Consider the following 16,363-nt stretch of genomic DNA (forward strand, 5'->3'; position numbering starts at 1 on the left):
ATTTTTGTATTTTTAGTAGAGACAGGGTTCACCACGTTGGCCAGGATGGTCTCCATCTCTCAACCTCATGATCCACCCACCTCGGCCTCCCAAAGTGCTGGGATTACAGGTGTGAGCCACTGTGCCTGTATGGTTGAGTCTCTCTCTCCTTGCTTGTGTTAAAATTCTGGAGAGACTGTGGCTTTAGCAGAAAGTGAAGAATTTGACTTCCTCTGAGCCCTGCAGAAATAATGTCATGCCCACAAAAAGGCAAGATCATCTTGGGCAACATTCTGGGCCCTTGGACCCTGGCACATGTTTCCCTGTGTTGCTTAAGAGAAAAGGACCTGGTAGTACCAAGCCAGTTGTCACTGGGCTGCCTTTCACCCTAAACTGCTAGGAGGTTGTACTTAGTGGGGGCTGGGAAGGAAATTTTGTCAGGACAACCTAAACTTGAAGCCTGACTGTGATGTGGGGTATCTGAAGGTCCCAAGGGAGAAGGGCAGTGGGGGTCTAGCAGAGGGCTACAGTGACCTCAGAACTGAACCCCCAGTTCTGTTCCCTCTATCTTTTCCAATGCTAAAGCACAAGGACTTTCCTCTCCCTGAAACCTCAGTAAGTACAAAATGCTGGTCTCCCTCCCCAGAGGAGACATGCTCAAGAGTTCTCTATAAAGGAGGTGACTGTCATAGCCTAGGCTTCCTTCTTTCTACCTCCTCTGTTATCTCTCCTGTCTCATGCAAGAATTCATCCCCAACTCCCAGCGGGGCACAGGGAACTCTCCTATCAGCCAAGGGTCCTCCAGCCCCACCTGCTCACTGCAGTTCCCAGGATCTCCTGAGGCCCCTGTCCTTGTCATCTTCAGTCACATGTAGTGTGGGACAGGGTGAGTAAACCTGGTCTCTGGGTCGGCCTTTCATTCATTCAGCTGCCATGTGCTGAGGGCTTGCTATACCAACAGAAGGTATCCTTTGTAAGGGTGACGTTGGGAGCACAGGAAAGAGGCTGATGAGCTGCATCTTGTAAGATAAGGGGAAGTTTAGAGACAAGAATATACCATGCAGAGGGAACGAAGTGTAAAGGTAGACTGCTAAAAGAACATCTGAGGTAGGATGGAAGATCACAACTGACAAGATGTAGGTTGAAGCCACTGCTAAAGAGCTTGGACTTTATGCTTTCATCAGTGGAGAGACAAGGATTTTAAGCAGCATAGGATGATGTGATTTACATAATACTGGTGAGAGGGATAAGGTCCCAGCTACTCGCCATGGCCTTCGGTCCTCGTAAGCCCTCAATGGCAGCACTTTCTTCCCATCCTCCAGGCTCCCTGGTGCCTTCTCAGGCAATTTCAGCTAATATCACCCAGCAAGAGGTGAGCAGCACCCAGATAAACACTAAGTGGAGCGGGCCTGGGAAGGAGGTAAGGGACCCCGAGGGGCAAGGACCTGGGGAGAGGTCCTGGCCCCTGTACCCCCTGTCTTCCAATGGGCTGTCCTGTCCCACTGCAGCCCAGTCCTCCCTCTGATTGTCTAGGGAATTTGCGAAGGGCAAGGTTGTCCAAGACTCCATTTCCTTGGACTCTGGCGACCTCTTAAGTACTGACATGCTCGTCCTCCCTTCATCCCAAACACATGTACAGACAAGGTTGCCACAGTGGAGGTGGATCTTGTAGCTTCTGACCTCAGACCATCCCCAGACACCACCCCTCCAGTCTCTTACTAGAAATCACTATGTTTCCAGACTTTTGTTCTGTCTCCCAGTTTTACCTGGATATGTCAGTAGAGGAGGTGGCCCTCATGCCTGTTATCCCAACGCTTTGGGAGGCGTAGGCGGGCAGATCATCTGAGGTCGGGAGTTTGAGACCAGCCTGACCAGCATGGAGAAACCCCATCTCTACTAAAAATACAAAATTAGCCGGGCATAGTGGAGCATGCCTGTAATCCCAGCTACTCGGGAAGCTGAGGCAGGTGAAGCGCTTGAACCCAGGAGGTGGAGATTGCGGTGAGCCAATATCACGCCATTGCACTCCAGCCTGGACGCCAATGAAATTCTTTCTCAAAAACAAAAAAAGGTCCTGCTGCTATCAATAAATAGCTCCATGGACCCAGCAGGGGTTAGGGTAGAGGCTCTTACTTATGCCTGGGTGGGCTCTCCCACCTGCATCACACCCTGGCTAGTGACCCAGTCAGGTGTGCTGGGGACTCTGGCTGACCACCTATTCCAGGGTCAACGAAGGAAGGAGAGGGGAGCATCATGACGCAGGGCAGGATGACTCCTGAAAGTGGAGACAGGCCCTGGACAGCTCTGGAACCCATAGTGATGGCAGCAGCCCCCAGTCATGGGACTCACCGTGTGGGCAGCCTGGGACAGCTAAGATCCCCATGAGGTCTCTTTCAAGGACTCACTCAATGCTTCATTTGGGCTTGGCTTGTTTAATTTCTTTACCCTTTAGTGTAAGGCGATTATCAGCTCAAGATTTAAACACATCCATGTGGAGATGGGGAAAGGGATTCCCTCAGAAAGTCCTAAAGCTTTCCCTTTTGGATTTTAATTCAAAGCACATATTCTCAAGGAGTTTAATTTCAAGAGAAAAGCCAGCTCAGACAACAGAGAAGAGAAAGGAGTTAGAGGAAAGGTAGATGGGAAAGATAGAAGAAAGGCCCCTAATGCTTTCCTCAGCATTGCCAAGACCAGGACCTCACCCTCAGCCTCTGACTTCTGTGATAAGCAGGAGTCCTGGGGTCTGGCCAGAGAATTCACCCATGGGGGATGTGGGGGGATGGCAGCTCTCCAGGAGCACCAGTTAAGATAGCTAGAACCACAGACGTGACTGCCTGCCCTAACCTCTCCAGCTCCTACCTCTGCTGCTGCCCCTCCAGTTCCTCTGCTAAAGCATCATGAGGCTCCCCAGAGGTCTGGTCTCACAGAAAGCAGGATGAACCAGGATTATCCTCATCTCTATCCTTTAAAGCTCTTAGAGGCCCAAAGAAGTCTGACTCTCAGGTCTTCCTCCCCAGTTGAAGGCATTACCAGATGCCATTCTGTGAACCCTCTCTCCCACAAGAAAGGCCGCCTTTTTTTTTTTTTTTTTTTTTTTTAATCAGTCTCCATAGAGACTGTCAAAAATTGCCAATGCCAACTATGTTTCAAGTCATCGTGGCAGGATATTGGGAAAAGTTTTTAGCGATAATCACGCCTCGGATAAACCTCTTTGGCTATGATACTGCCACTGCGCAAAGCTAAGAAAGGCCTTCTTCGAGAGTATAGCATGTTCCCACAGAGCTTCCATATGGGCCTACCCCAGACCCACCTTGAGGTGGCCAGAAAGGAGAAGGCAGTTCAACCTAAGCATGGGGAAAACAGAGTCAGAAGAGAGGGTCTGAGAGGAGGAAAGAGCCAGAGCTTCCAGGAAATGAGAAGAGACCTAAAGTCTAGAACAGGAAAGCTTGCAGGCACTGAAATCCCAAAAGCACCCAATTCATCACCCCAAGAAAACAAGCTGCTCCAGAATCCTGGCATGGATGAGGGTTGGCTGTGTGGTCACAGCTGGGTTGGCAGGATATCCTGACCAGCCTCCTGCCAAGAGTGTGCCTGTGCCAGTCGGCCTGTAACAGACTAATGCCCCCCAAAAGTCAGACCTAGGGATGTCGCTCCCCATGGCTACTGTGCATGAGCTGGGGCCACGGCTCCATTAGCCCTGCCATGGGTGAGTGGGGAGGAAGTCAGTAGACTAAGATTATTGGGGGAACGTAGGGGCACCTGGTCCCATGCAGCCCATAAAACTGGAGGGGTACAGGATGTGAGTAATAGGAAGTTTTTCCTAGTGGGGATATGGGAGGGAGCAGGGAGACAGACTGGAAGTGGCCTGGGTAGAAGTTCTGACCTAGGTGATTCTTGAGTTGAAGACAGAGAAAGTGAGTTGTTTTTTCCTAGCTATTACTAACCAGTAGTGGCCAGGCACAGTGGCTCATGCCTGTAATCCTACCACGTTGGGAGGAAAAGGTTGGAGAATCACTTGAGCCCAGGAGTTTGAGACCAGTCTGGCCAACGTGGTGAAACCCCATCTTGACCAAAAAATACTACATATATATATGTATGTATGTATGTATTAGCTGGGTGTGGTGGCCTGTGGTCCCAACTACTTAAGAGGCTGAGGTGGGAGGATCACCAGAGCCCAAGAGGTCAAGGCTACAGTGAACTGTGATCACACCACTGCAGTTCAGCCTGGGTGACACGGTGAGACTGTCTCAAAAAAAAAAAAAAGAAAGAAAAGCTGGGCACGGTAACTCACTCTTGTAATCTCAGCACTTTGGGAGGCCGAAGCGGGAGAATCACTTGAGGCCAGGAGTTCGAGACCAGCCTGGCCAACATGTTGAAACCCTGTCTCTACTAAAAATACAAAAATTAAGCTGGGCATAATGACGGGCGCCTGTAATCCCAGCTATGCAGGAGGCCGAGGTAGGAGAATCACTTGAACCCAACAGGTGGAGGTCACAGTGAGCTGAGATTGCAACACTGCACTCCAGCCTGGGTGACAGAGCGAGACTCCATCACACACACACACACACACACCAGTAGAAAGTGAGATGTTTAGAGAGATAGTGGAGAGCTGAAGCCCAAATTAGAGTATAATAAAGTCAACCGAGGCCGGGCGCGGTGGCTCACACCCGTAATCTCAGCACTTTGGGAGGCCAAGGCAGGCGGATCACGAGGTCAAGAGATTGAGACCATCCTGGCCATGGTGAAACCCCGTCTCTAAAAAAATTAAAAAATAAATAAAAATAAAGTCAACCTGAGTTCCATTCCCTCTGCCTGCCCAGGGCTGGCAAAGGCTGCAGGCATTGTGATGGATGATAGGTGGTAAATACCTATGCATCTTCTAAACTTTGTAATGGCTGGCAGCCAGATTAACTGCATCAGGCCATCATCCACACCCCCTGCTGGGTAGAGATGCAGCTGCACCAGGCACCATCGTTGCTGAACCAGGTGCTATACACCATGCCTAAGCTCAGCTGGGTCCCCGGCCAGCTGTGGGGCCACAGGTCAGGGTACCCCACAGAGCATGTCTGCTCATCTGTAAGCATTAAGCGAGAGTTCAGAAGTAAAAATGCTTGTAAAATATAAGTCCACTATCGTTTGGGCATGGTGGCTCACACCCATAATCCCAGCATTTTGGGAGGCCAAGGCAGACAGATTACTTGATGTTAGGAGTTTGAAACCAGCCTAGCCAACATGGTGAAACCCCATCTCTGCTAAAAATGCAAAAATCTGGCCAGGCACAGTGGCTCACGCCTGTAATCCCAATACTTTGGGAGGCTGAGACGGGCAGATCATGAGGTCAAGAGATCAAGACCATCCTGGCCAATATGGTGAAACCCCATCTCTACTACAAACACAAAAATTAGCTGGGTGTGGTTGCAGAAGCCTGTAGTTCTAGCTACTCGGGAGACTGAGGCAGGAGAATCGCTTGAACCCTGGAGGTGGAGGTTGCAGTAAGCCAAGATAACGCCACTACACACCAGCCTGGCGACAGAGCAAGACTCCGTCTCAACAAATAAATAATACAAATACAAAAATTAGCCAGGTGTGGTGGTGTGCCTCTACAGTTTCAGCTACTCAGGAGGCTGAGGCAGGATAATCGCTTGAACATGGGAGGCAGAGGTTGCAGTGAGCTGAGATTGTGCCACTGAACTCTATTCTGGACGACAGACTGTCTAAAAAAAAAAATATATATATATATACATGCACACACACATACACGTATATAAGCCCCCTATGAATAGCTGTAAATCCCCTATGCTGCACTATTGTTGGGAAGATGGAAACCTGACAGGCTCTTTGAGGCAGTCTGCAGAAAGTGGGCTTTGCTTGTGGAGAGGCGTAGGAGGCTGTTGGAATATGGGAGGACCATGGTCTCTGAATTTTCCCACATAACGTCTCACTAATTCTGCCCCTCCGTGTCCTCTCCTGCTTCCCTTCTTCTCATATCTTAGGTACCCTCTGCCCTTTTATTGCTCATACTTTTCCATTGTGATACAATTCCACCTAAGAAAACCAAATACTTGGAAGAGAATGGGGAGGTTGGAAAACAAGAGTCATTAGGCAGGCCTTCTGGGTGGTGGTCAGGCCTTAGAGGTGGGAACACCAACATTTCCCTATGACTTGTGCCCAAGTGAATAAAATGGTACTTTAGATCTAGAGCTTCCTGCAGAGCAGACAAGTGAATTTTCCTGCTGTTTGACAACCAGGAAGAACCTTGAAGCTCTAAATTAATCCTTTCTGCCAGGTCTGTGAAGATTCTGAATCCTTTAAATATTTTTCCTTTACCAGCTGGCACAATGTTTGTCAATGGAGGACACTAGAGGAACATTTCAGGAGGAACCATTACTTCCTTGTTCTGGTGGGTCCCAGAACATGACTTCAGGACTCATCTCCAGCAGTGCCTAGCAGCTAGTAGTACCCCGTGGTCAGCAGCTTCAGGCTGTTTCATAAGGGAATGCCTCCTGTGAGACACCTCCAATACACAGCTTTCCCAGGCACTCTAGAGGGTAGAATTCCTGTAAGTTCTGGAAGGCAGATTTCTGGCACATTCCACCAGCATGGAATCACAGCAACTTCTGTGTCATTCAGTGAGCCACAGCCATGCTCTTTTTTTTTTTTTTTTTGAGACAGAGTCTCACTCTGTTACCCAGGCTGGAATGCCGTGGCTTGATCTCGGCTCACTGAAACCTCCACCTACCAGGTTCAAGCGATTCTCCTGCCTCAGCCTCCCCAGTAGCTGGGACTATAGGGGCACACCACCACACCTGGCTAATTTTTGTATTTTTAGTAGAGACAAGGTTTAACCATGTTGGCCAGGCTGGTCTCGAACTCCTCACCTCAAGTGACCCATCCTCCTTGGCCTCCCAAAGTGCTGGGATTACAGGCATGAGCCACCGCACCCAGCCTGGGCTCCTCCTGATGCACTCTAACTCTAGCAGTAACAACTGCTCCTAACATCTGCTCTTCCTTTGTGCTTTAGAGTTCTCCCTTATTAGCCAATTCCTCATTACTTCAATCCCCTGTTATCAACTAGAGTTGATAATTCTTTATAGTAAACTCTCCCTGTTGATATTGTATCATTTGTCTCTCTTGATTGCACCCTGACATACAAACAACATGGTGGTTGTATGTGCAGTAGTTGGATGGGAAGGGGTGTTCTTAGGACCTACATCTTCAGTCTCTGGAAAAGCTAAGGCCTGGAGGAGGGCCACTGCTCTATGATACAGGTGAAGGCAGGGAGGAAGGGGGTTTGGTGGTGAATACCTTGTGTCTAGAGTTTGATACATATTTAGAGAATGAATAATTACACTAGCACTGGCCTTCAACCAACTATCAAACTTCAGGGTTTCTGCAAACCATTGCCCAGTTTCCTTCACAAGTGTCCCAGGAACCAAGGAGAGAGTCTAAAATTCCTTTCAGCACTAATTTTCTCTAAGCAGGGGTATTATGAAATCTGACTGGTAATTTAGAATGCAGACTGACCTGGAATATAGAGACTACAGACAAGAAGATCAGTCAGGAGGCCTTTGCAATAGACCCCATGATAGATACGTTAACAAAAAGGGAAGCATAAAAACAAAACACACGATTTTCCTCAGAGAACCAGCCTTTGATGCCAGATTACTAGATAAAATACTCATACTAGGCCAGGAATGGTGGGTCACTCCTGTAATTCCAGCACTTTGGAAGGCCAAGGCCAGTAGATCACCTGAGGCCAGGAATTCGAGACCAACTGATCAACATGGAGAAACCCTGTCTTTACTAAAATACAAAATTAGCTGAGCGTAATGGCGCATGCCTGTAATCCCAGCTACTCGGGAGGCTAAGGCAGGAGAATTGCTTGAACCTGGGAGGTAGCGGTTGTGGTGAGTGGAGATTGTGCCATTGCACTTCAGCCTGGGCAACAAAAGCGAAACTCTGTCCCAAGAAAAAAGGAAAAAAACTTATACTAAAAAAATTATTTGTTAGGCCGGGTGCGGTGGCTCAAGCCTGTAATCCCAGCACTTTGGGAGGCCGAGGCAGGGGGATCACGAGGTCAAGAGATCGAGACCATCCTGATCAACATGGTGAAACCCCGTCTCTACTAAAAATACAAAAAATTAGCTGGGCATAGTGGCGCATGCCTGTAATCCCAGCTACTCAGGAGGCTGAGGCAGGAGAATTGCCTGAACCCAGGAGGCGGAGGTTGTGGTGAGCCGAGATCGCGCCATTGCACTCCAGCCTGGGTAACAAGAGCGAAACTCCATCTCAAAAAAAAAAAAAAAATTATTTGTTGTTGCCAGGAATGGTGGCTCACGCCTAGAATCCCAGCACTTTGGAAGGCCAAGGTGGGTGGATCACCTGAGGTCAGGAGTTCAAAACCAGCCTGGCCAACATGGTAAAACCCCATCTCTATTAAAAATACAAAAATTAGGCTGGTGCAGTGGCTCACGCTTGTAATCCTGTAATCCCAGCACTTTGGGAGGCCAAGGCAGGTAGATCACCTGGAGTCAGGAGTTCCAGACCAGGCTAGCCAACATGGTGAAACCCCATCTCTACTAAAAAAAAATATATATATATAGCAGGGCATGGTGGTGGGTGCCTGTAATCCCATCTACTCAGGAGGCTGAGGCAGGAAAATTGCTTGAACTCAGGAGGTGAAGTTTGCAGTGAGCCAAGATTGCACATTGCACTCCAGCCTGGGTGACGGAGCAAGACTGTCTCAAAAATAAATAAATAACAAAAATTAGCCAGTCATGGCCAGATGCAGTGGCTCACACCTGTAATCCCAGGACTTTGAGAGGTCGAGGCGGGTGGATCATGGGGTCAAGAGATCGAGATCATCCTGGCCAACATAGTTAAACCCTGTCTCTACTAAAAATACAAAAATTAGCTGGGTATGATGGTGCATGTAAGGTTTAAATGAAGCAACCAAGGTTCAAATGAGGCAACTGAGGCCAGTTATTGAAATAAAGAAATTTAATCAGCTCCTGGGCAAGGTTCTGCGGTCCGACAGGAGGGGCAAAGGAGAAGTCACACAGACTTCCTGAGGCGTAGTGTTTTTATGACTAGAAGTGAGCAGGGAGTAGGGTGCCCTGATTGGTCATAGGGAGTGGGAAGCAGGTAGGGCAGACTGCTATTGGTAGGTAGGCTGTCGGGCGGGACTTCCTTTGGTGGGAAGCAGGCGGGGCAAGACGTAGACATAGGTGGGCGTGTCCTAGCTCCTGAAGAGGCAGCCAGCCTTGCATTCCGACCCTTTTGATGATATAGGATGCCGCTTCTTTCTGGCTACTTCCTGCTGAATAGGGGCGGAGTAAAGGGGGGGTCAATTGGCTGGTGCCTCAGTTGGGAGCCGGACGTAGGGGTGAAGCAGCATTTGGTTTATAGCTACCCTGGAAATTTCCCTCATGCGGGCCTGTAAAAACCTGAGGAAAAAAGGGGCTAACATTAACAGAAGGCAAACGACAATGATGGGGGTGATAATAGGGGTTAACCAGGTAAGCAGGGGAGATTGCCACCAGTTGAGAGGTGAAGCTGCATTCTGCTTTTTTTGGAGGTTTTCTTGGAGGCGATAGTGTGTTGACATTTTCTTCTACAAGGCCTGTTTCACTGACATAATAGTAGCACTCTTCCTGAAGAAACAGACAGGTACCTCCTTTTTCTGCCATTAGCAAGTTAAGGGCCTGTCGGTTCTGGAGAGTTACCTGGGCCAGTGATGTGATTTGTCGCTGGAAGGAGACCAGGGAGCGGCTGAAGTGACACTGTAGCCCATCGCTCCGCCTCCTATTCCAGCAGCCGCTAAAGAGGATGCTAAGGAGAAGCCGACTACTACTGGGAGGAAGACAGCTCGTTTGTTTCAGTGAACAGGGGAAGGTGTAAGGAGAGATAGGAGCTCAGCTTGCACGTATACCTTCAACTGTGGGACTAGAGTAATGGGCACACGGGGAGGGGAGGGAGGCATTTATAACTTTGGTTAGAGTGCCATTACACCAAAAGTATCCTCCTGGAGGCACATAAAGGGTGGATTTTACTTTTGCAGGTATGTTGCAGCTGGAGCTGTTGGCCGTTCCGTAACAGAGAAAGAGCTTTTGGGAGTGTACCTTGAACAGCGGGGTACCCGTTAGGGTGGTGTCAGGCCTGGTAGATGATTGTGACAAGTTGAACCTGGTCCGGAGGGGAACTGCGGTCAAGGGGGGGGTTGCTGAGAGAGGCACATAAAAACCAGTGAGTAAGGTTTATGGTTTTGGTTAAGTTTAACATGTTGGCTCCCTGCTGTACTAGAGTTAACCAGGAGAAAGGATGAGAGGTGCTATCTGAGGGTTTGAATTGGTTAGTTAGGGTGGCCTTATTTTCCAGGATTGTATGGCTTACAGAGCCAAGTTGTTCTATAACCTCAGGGACAATGCAGGTATAGGACTGGAATATTAGCCATGTTCCCTGGGGGTATCTCCAAGTATAGTCTACATACAGTTTGCCGGGCACTTCAACATTCCAGCGGTCGTTTTATTAGCCGGTGATGATGGGCCATGGAGTCTGGCAGAGCTGGTGATTGCTGGAGTGGCACGATATTGGAGATTAGGCGAACAGTGGGTGATTATCCAGGCAGGTTGCGGTGGCAGGCAGAGAAGGCGACAGGGCCGGAGGGGCAGAAGTTAAGGTTGTACACCAAGGCCTGCCCAAAAGGTGAGGGCTGACCTGGAATTTCCAAGGCGGGACCGTCCAGGTAGGCCATTGTGACAGGTTGGTGTTAGGATCAGCCCAGGTGAGGGCAAAGAGAAAGTAGGATTTAGGGTGAAGGGGAATGGTAAAGAAGGCGTCCTTAAGGTTAAGAACTATAAAATGAGAGGTAGTGGAGGGAATGTTTGATAATAGGGTGTATAGGTTGGGGACTACAGGGTGGAGGGGTACCATCACCTTATTGATAAGGCGCAGGTCCTGAACCAGGTGGTAGTTGCCGGACGACTTTCAGACCGGCAAGATAGGAGTGTTACAAGGGGAACTGGCGGGAATAAATAGTGCGAGGAGTTAGGGCAGAGCGTGGCGTCAGTTAGGAGTGGCAGTAGGAGGTGAGGGCTCGAGTGTGGGGGGTCAGTGACTTAGAGAGTGGCCTCCACAGTCTGGAGAATGTCTCATCCTAAAACGGGACTGGGCATGAGGGTATAATTTTTTAAAAAGTGGAAAAAGGGGTGTCCCTTGAGGACACAGGCTAAAGGATGGGTTCGGTTAGGGTAAACAGGCTTGCTGTCAACTCCCATGACTGAAATCTGGGAAGGTATGCTAGGTCCTGGGTAGGAAGGCAATACAGAATAGGCAGCCCCCATGTCCATTAAGAAGGAAGTGGACTTACCCGCTACTTGCAGCGTTACCCTGGGCTCGGCAAGGGTGATGGGGGTCCTTGAGTCCAGGCTGCGTCAGTCATCCAGAAGGCCGAGTAGTTCAAGCGCTTCCTGCAGACCGGCCTGCCCTCCACATAGAGGTGTGGGGGGTGAGCCTACAGTCCCGGATGGGCACTCGTCACGCCAATGTCCCAGCCGCTTGCAGTCTGGGCAGGGCTTGGTAGGTGGTCGGGGACATGGACACTGACGTGCCCAGTGTCCTTCCTGACCGCACTTGAAGCAGCGCCCAGGCAGAGCGCCAGGTTTCGATGGACCCCCCCCACCAGGCGCCTGGTGGGCTGCCAGCCTCAGGGCTGCCACAAGAGCTTGGGTTTGGAGGCTTACCTTTTGCTGTAGGCGGGCCTGTCGGGTTGCCTCAGCCTTTTCCTCTCGGCCATTAAAAACTTTAAATGCCATGTTTACCAGGTCTCGTATGGGAGTTTGGGGGCCCTCCTCAGCCTTTTTAAGTTTCTTTCTAATATCAGCCGCTGACTGATAGATGAAATGGGTGGCTAGAACTGTAGCTCCTGCTAAAGAGGCTGGATCCAGCCGGGTATGGAGGATCATAGCATTAGTTAGTCGGTTGAGAAAGGCAGCAGGGTTTTCAGTAGGGCCCTGAGTTATTTCCCTCAGCTTATCATAATTAACTACTTTTTGAGCCGTGCTTTGCATGCCCGCTAGGAGGCATTGTAGCATTTGGTCTCTGCGTTGGCGACCATCTTGACCCGTTTGATAATTCCAGTCTGGGTCGGCCTCGGGGACTGCCACTGCCCCCACCGGCATCTGGTTGTTTGTTAGGTGTACCTGATCAGCATATGCCCGGGCTGCTCTAAGGATCCGGTCCCGCTCATCTAGGGTGAGGGTGGAAGATAGGATTATATACGTGTCATGCCAGGTTAGGTCATATGCCTGGGTAAGATAGCAGAATTCTTTGGTGTAGGCAGTCGGGTTAGTGGAGAAAGACCCTAGGCGCTTTTCGATAGCCGATAGGTCAGAGAGAGAAAACGGAACGTGCACTTGTACAACTCCCTCGGCCCCAGCTACCTCACGCAAAGGGTAGCAGATTGGGGGGTCGTGAGAGCAGGTACAAGCACTGACGGGGGAAGTCATATTAGGGCTTTGGGGAGGAGAAGGAGAAGAGGGAAGAGGGAGTTGAGGCCCCACATGAGGAGGAGGGTTGGTAAAGCGGGCGGGGCAGGATAGGTCTCCCGGGTTTTCGGAGAGTGCAGAACCAGGCGGGGCTGAGGGCAATGGCGGGGCTTTGGCTGGCAGGACCTGGGCGGAGGAAGAAGAGCAGAGGGCGGGTCGGGATCGCAGGTACCAGAAGGCCTGGACATAGGGGACTTCCGACCACTTGCCGTTTCTCTGGCAAAAATTATCTAGAGCTGTTAGAACATTGAAGTTGAGTGTGCCCTCTGGAGGCCACTTAGACTGGTTGTCCAGGGAGTACTGTGGCCAGGCTACGGTGGAAAGGAAAACTAGCCTCTTCTTTTTTATGGAGAGGCCCAGTTTGTGTAGATTTTGGACCAGACATCCCAATGGCAACTTGGGATCTAGGTGGGATTCATGATTACCCATAGTATATCATAAAAGGGTATTATACCCAACACAGAAATAGTCCCGTCCCGGAGGGGGTGGCTGAGAGAACCTACAGGCTACAATGATTATAATCAGAAAGAAGAGAAAGAGAGGGCTAAGGCTATTTGCCACATGGAAGAATTAGAGGAAGAGAGACTTCAGTGGCAAAAGAGTAGGAGAAAAAAGGAGAACAGAGTTATTTTTAGGGGTGTGAATTTAGCAAAGGTTTCCTGCAACCAGTGGTCTGTTACCTACTGTAGAATATCTTCTACTTTAAGGGAAGCAGGCCTAATTCACTGTATATCAGCCAGCAGGAGTCTAATAAAACTGGCGGATTTACAACAAAGAACCACATGTAAGATTGACGGACAAAGGGTGGGTGCCCCCCAGATGGGAGACCAGTCTGATGCCTTCCCGGCCACGTCCCTGGAGGGATGTTTCAGAGCATCTTGCCTAAAGTGTACCTGTATAACCCCCGGGCCTGGTCACCACAGAACTTTCCGTCCTAAGGTGAATCACTGTTATGACTTATGATGTCCCCGTGGAACCGCAGGTTGAGGCCCACAAAAGCCCCGTAGCCGTTAGGCCATGGGACTACACATAAACTCGCTCACTCACTCACGCCAGGGTTAGAAAGAGAAACTGAAGTTTCAGCTACCTTATAAAGCAGGAAACGGCCGTTCGAGAGAGAGAGAGAGAGAGAGAGAGAGAGGGAGAGAGAGAGAGAGAGAAGATAGAGACAGGAGCAGAAACAGGAGCCGAGAATACAGCCGAATCTGAATTTGCTGTTTACTTATCCGGTCCCGGGCAGGGCCCGGGTTGGTAAATGGGGTATCTGACTACCCAAGCCTCGGCCGCCGCCACAGAGATGATCGGAAGGGCGACTCGGCGTCACGCCACCGAGCACCAGAGGCTGACAGGGGAAGCTCCTGGAACTTCCGACCTGAAGCCGGAGGGTTCAGGAAGGTGGGGACATCTCCCTCAGATTCCTGACCCTGAGAAACCCCTTACGGGGAGAAGACAAGAGTGTAGGGACGTGTCCTCTACGCTCAGGTCCTCGGAACGGAGCCGGGGCCCGGGGCCCTGGGCCCTCAGCGAAACGAAGCCGGGGCCCTGGGCCCACGGCGGAAAGGAGTCCCTGACGAGGCCTCGATTACAGACAGGGAGTCCACAGAGCAGACAGCGGGAGAGGCTATGGGCAGCAGAAGTCTCACCTCGTGGTGGAGCGGCTTCCTGGTCCAGTTTTGGATGGAGGAGTCAGTTTACGCCCCCCAGGAGGGGGTCTTACAACTCCTCCTGGGTTTCAGCACCACTTGTAAGGTTTAAATGAAGCAACCGAGGTTCAAATGAGGCAACTGAGGCCAGTTATTGAAATAAAGAAATTTAATCGGTTCCTGGGCGAGGTTCTGCGGTCCAACAGGAGAGGCCGGAGAAGTCGCGCGGACTTCCTGAGGCATAGAGTTTTTATGGCTAGAGTGAGCAGGGAGTAGGGTGCCCTGATTGGTCATGGGGAGCTGGAAGTGGGCGGGGCATACTGCTATTGGTAGGTAGGCTGTCGGGCGGGACTTCCTCTGGCGGGAAGCGGGTGGGGCGGGACTTCCTCTGGCGGGAAGCAGGCGAGGCGGGACTTCCTCTGGCGGGAAACGGGTGGGGCGGGACTTCCTCTGGCAGGGAAGCGGGCAGGGCAAGACATAGACGTAGGTGGGCGTGTCCGAGCTCCTGACGAGGCAGCCAGCCTTACAGCGCACACCTGTAGTCCCAGCTACTCAGGAGGCTGAGGCAGGGGAACCGCTTGAACCCAGGAGGCAGAGAGTGAGCCAAGATCACACCACTGCACTTCAACCTGGTGACAAAGCGAGACTCAGTCTCAAAAAAAAAAAAAAAAGCAGTTGTAGTGGCAGGCACCTGTAAGCCCAGCTACTTAGGAGGCTGAGGCAGGAGAATTGCTTGAACCCAGGAGGCAGAGGTTGCAGTGAGCCGAGATCCTGCCATTGCACTCCAGCCTGGGCAACAAGAGTGACACTCTGTCTGAAAAAAATGATAATAAATTAGCCAGGCGTGGTGGTGGGCGCCTGTAATCCCAGCTACTCAGGAGGCTGAGGCTGGAAAATCACTTGAACCTGGGAGATGGAGGTTGCAGTGAGCCGAGATCACATCCCTGCACTTCAGCCCAGGCAAGAAAGCAAGACTCTGTCACACACACACAAAAAAAAACTGTTGTTTATCTGAAATCCAAATTCACCTGGTATCCCAAGTGTTTTATTTGTTCTGTTTCCTAAATCTGGCAATAGGGAGCATTTAATCTATGAACTGAAGATGCACCTGAAGGGACAGTTGGCGTAACCCGAGGGCTTCTTGTGCAAACAATGGACCATCAACCTCCAAGGCCCTTTCTCAGCCCAGGTCAACACCTGTTCTCTCTTTCCAGTATGCCTCAGAGATTTCAACACTTTTCCTTTCCTATTCAACAGTCACCATTCTGTCCCCTGGGCCTCCTCTTCCCAAGGCCCCACTGTGAAGCAGATTGCAGTTGCCTTGCTGCTTACTCCCAAAATAAGTTCCTAGCCCCTCACAAGAGCTTTACCTCTCATCACCAGAGAGGAAGATGCAGGGAGACAAACGCAGTCGACGTAATCAATGACAGTCTTGCTCTCTCACCCAGGCTAGAGTGCAGTGGCATGATCACAGCTCACTTCAACCTCTACCTCCCAGGCTCAAGTGATCCTCCCACCTCAGCCTCTCAAGTAGCTGGAACTACAGGTGTGTGCCACCACACCCAGTTATTATTATTTTTTTTTTTTCAATTAAATTTTTTGTAGAGATGGGAGTCTCCCTATGTTGCGCAGGCCGGTCTTGAACTCCTGGCTTTAAGCAGTCCTCCCGCCTCAGCCTCCAAAAGTGCTGTGATTACAGGCATGAGGCACCTCGCCTGGAAACAACAAACAATTTTTTTAGTATAAGTATTTTTTTTTTAATTTTTATTAAAAGAGACGGGGTCTCGCTATGTTGCCCAGGCTGAAGTGCAGTGGCTATTCACAGGTGCGATCCCACTACTGATCAGCACGGGAGTTTTGACCTGTTCCGTTTCCGACCTGAGCCGGTTCACCCCTCCTTAAGCAACCTGGTGGTCCCCTGCTCCCAGGAGGTCACCATATTGATGCCGAACTTAGTGCGGACACCCAATCGGCATAGCGCAGTGCAGCCCAGAACTCTTGGGCTCAAGCGTTCCTCCCACCTCAGCCTCCTGAGTAGCTGGGACTACAGGCACGCGCCACGGCGCCCGGCAGCTTTTTTTTTTAATAGAGACGGCGTTTCACCATGTTGGCCAGGATGGTCTCGATCTCTTGATCTCATGATCTGCCTGTCCCAGCCTCCCAAAGTGCTGGGATTACAGGCGTGAGCCACCATGC

General features: G+C 50.5%; 1 protein-coding gene and 1 non-coding gene across 4 annotated transcripts; both read right to left on the reverse strand.

Annotated features, from left to right (window-relative positions):
- Window positions 1–3,083: 3,083 nt before the first annotated feature.
- On the reverse strand, window positions 3,084–3,220 carry LOC135272424 (U4 spliceosomal RNA). The gene has a single exon (XR_010340569.1). It is a non-coding gene; the product is annotated as a U4 spliceosomal RNA (small nuclear RNA).
- Window positions 3,221–8,957: 5,737 nt separating this feature from the next.
- On the reverse strand, window positions 8,958–14,413 carry LOC105733627 (uncharacterized). Of its 3 annotated transcripts, none has more exons than XM_064370918.1 (2): window positions 11,348–14,413; window positions 8,958–10,552 (listed from the first exon to the last, which is right to left on the reverse strand). In XM_064370918.1, the coding sequence occupies exon 1, from the start codon at window positions 12,951–12,953 to the stop codon at window positions 11,412–11,414; it is 1,542 nt and encodes a 513-aa protein (XP_064226988.1). In that variant the 5' UTR covers window positions 12,954–14,413; the 3' UTR covers window positions 8,958–10,552; window positions 11,348–11,411. The 3 variants fall into 3 exon arrangements, with proteins under 3 accessions (XP_064226988.1, XP_012331577.2, XP_064226989.1); XM_012476154.3 differs by having other exon boundaries at window positions 10,915–14,413; XM_064370919.1 differs by having other exon boundaries at window positions 8,958–9,298; window positions 10,101–14,413.
- Window positions 14,414–16,363: the final 1,950 nt, after the last annotated feature.

Source organism: Aotus nancymaae, unplaced genomic scaffold (assembly GCF_030222135.1).
Source record: "Aotus nancymaae isolate 86718 unplaced genomic scaffold, 86718_ANA_hifiasm-v0.15.2.pri h1tg000108l, whole genome shotgun sequence".
Lineage (NCBI taxonomy): Eukaryota > Metazoa > Chordata > Mammalia > Primates > Aotidae > Aotus > Aotus nancymaae.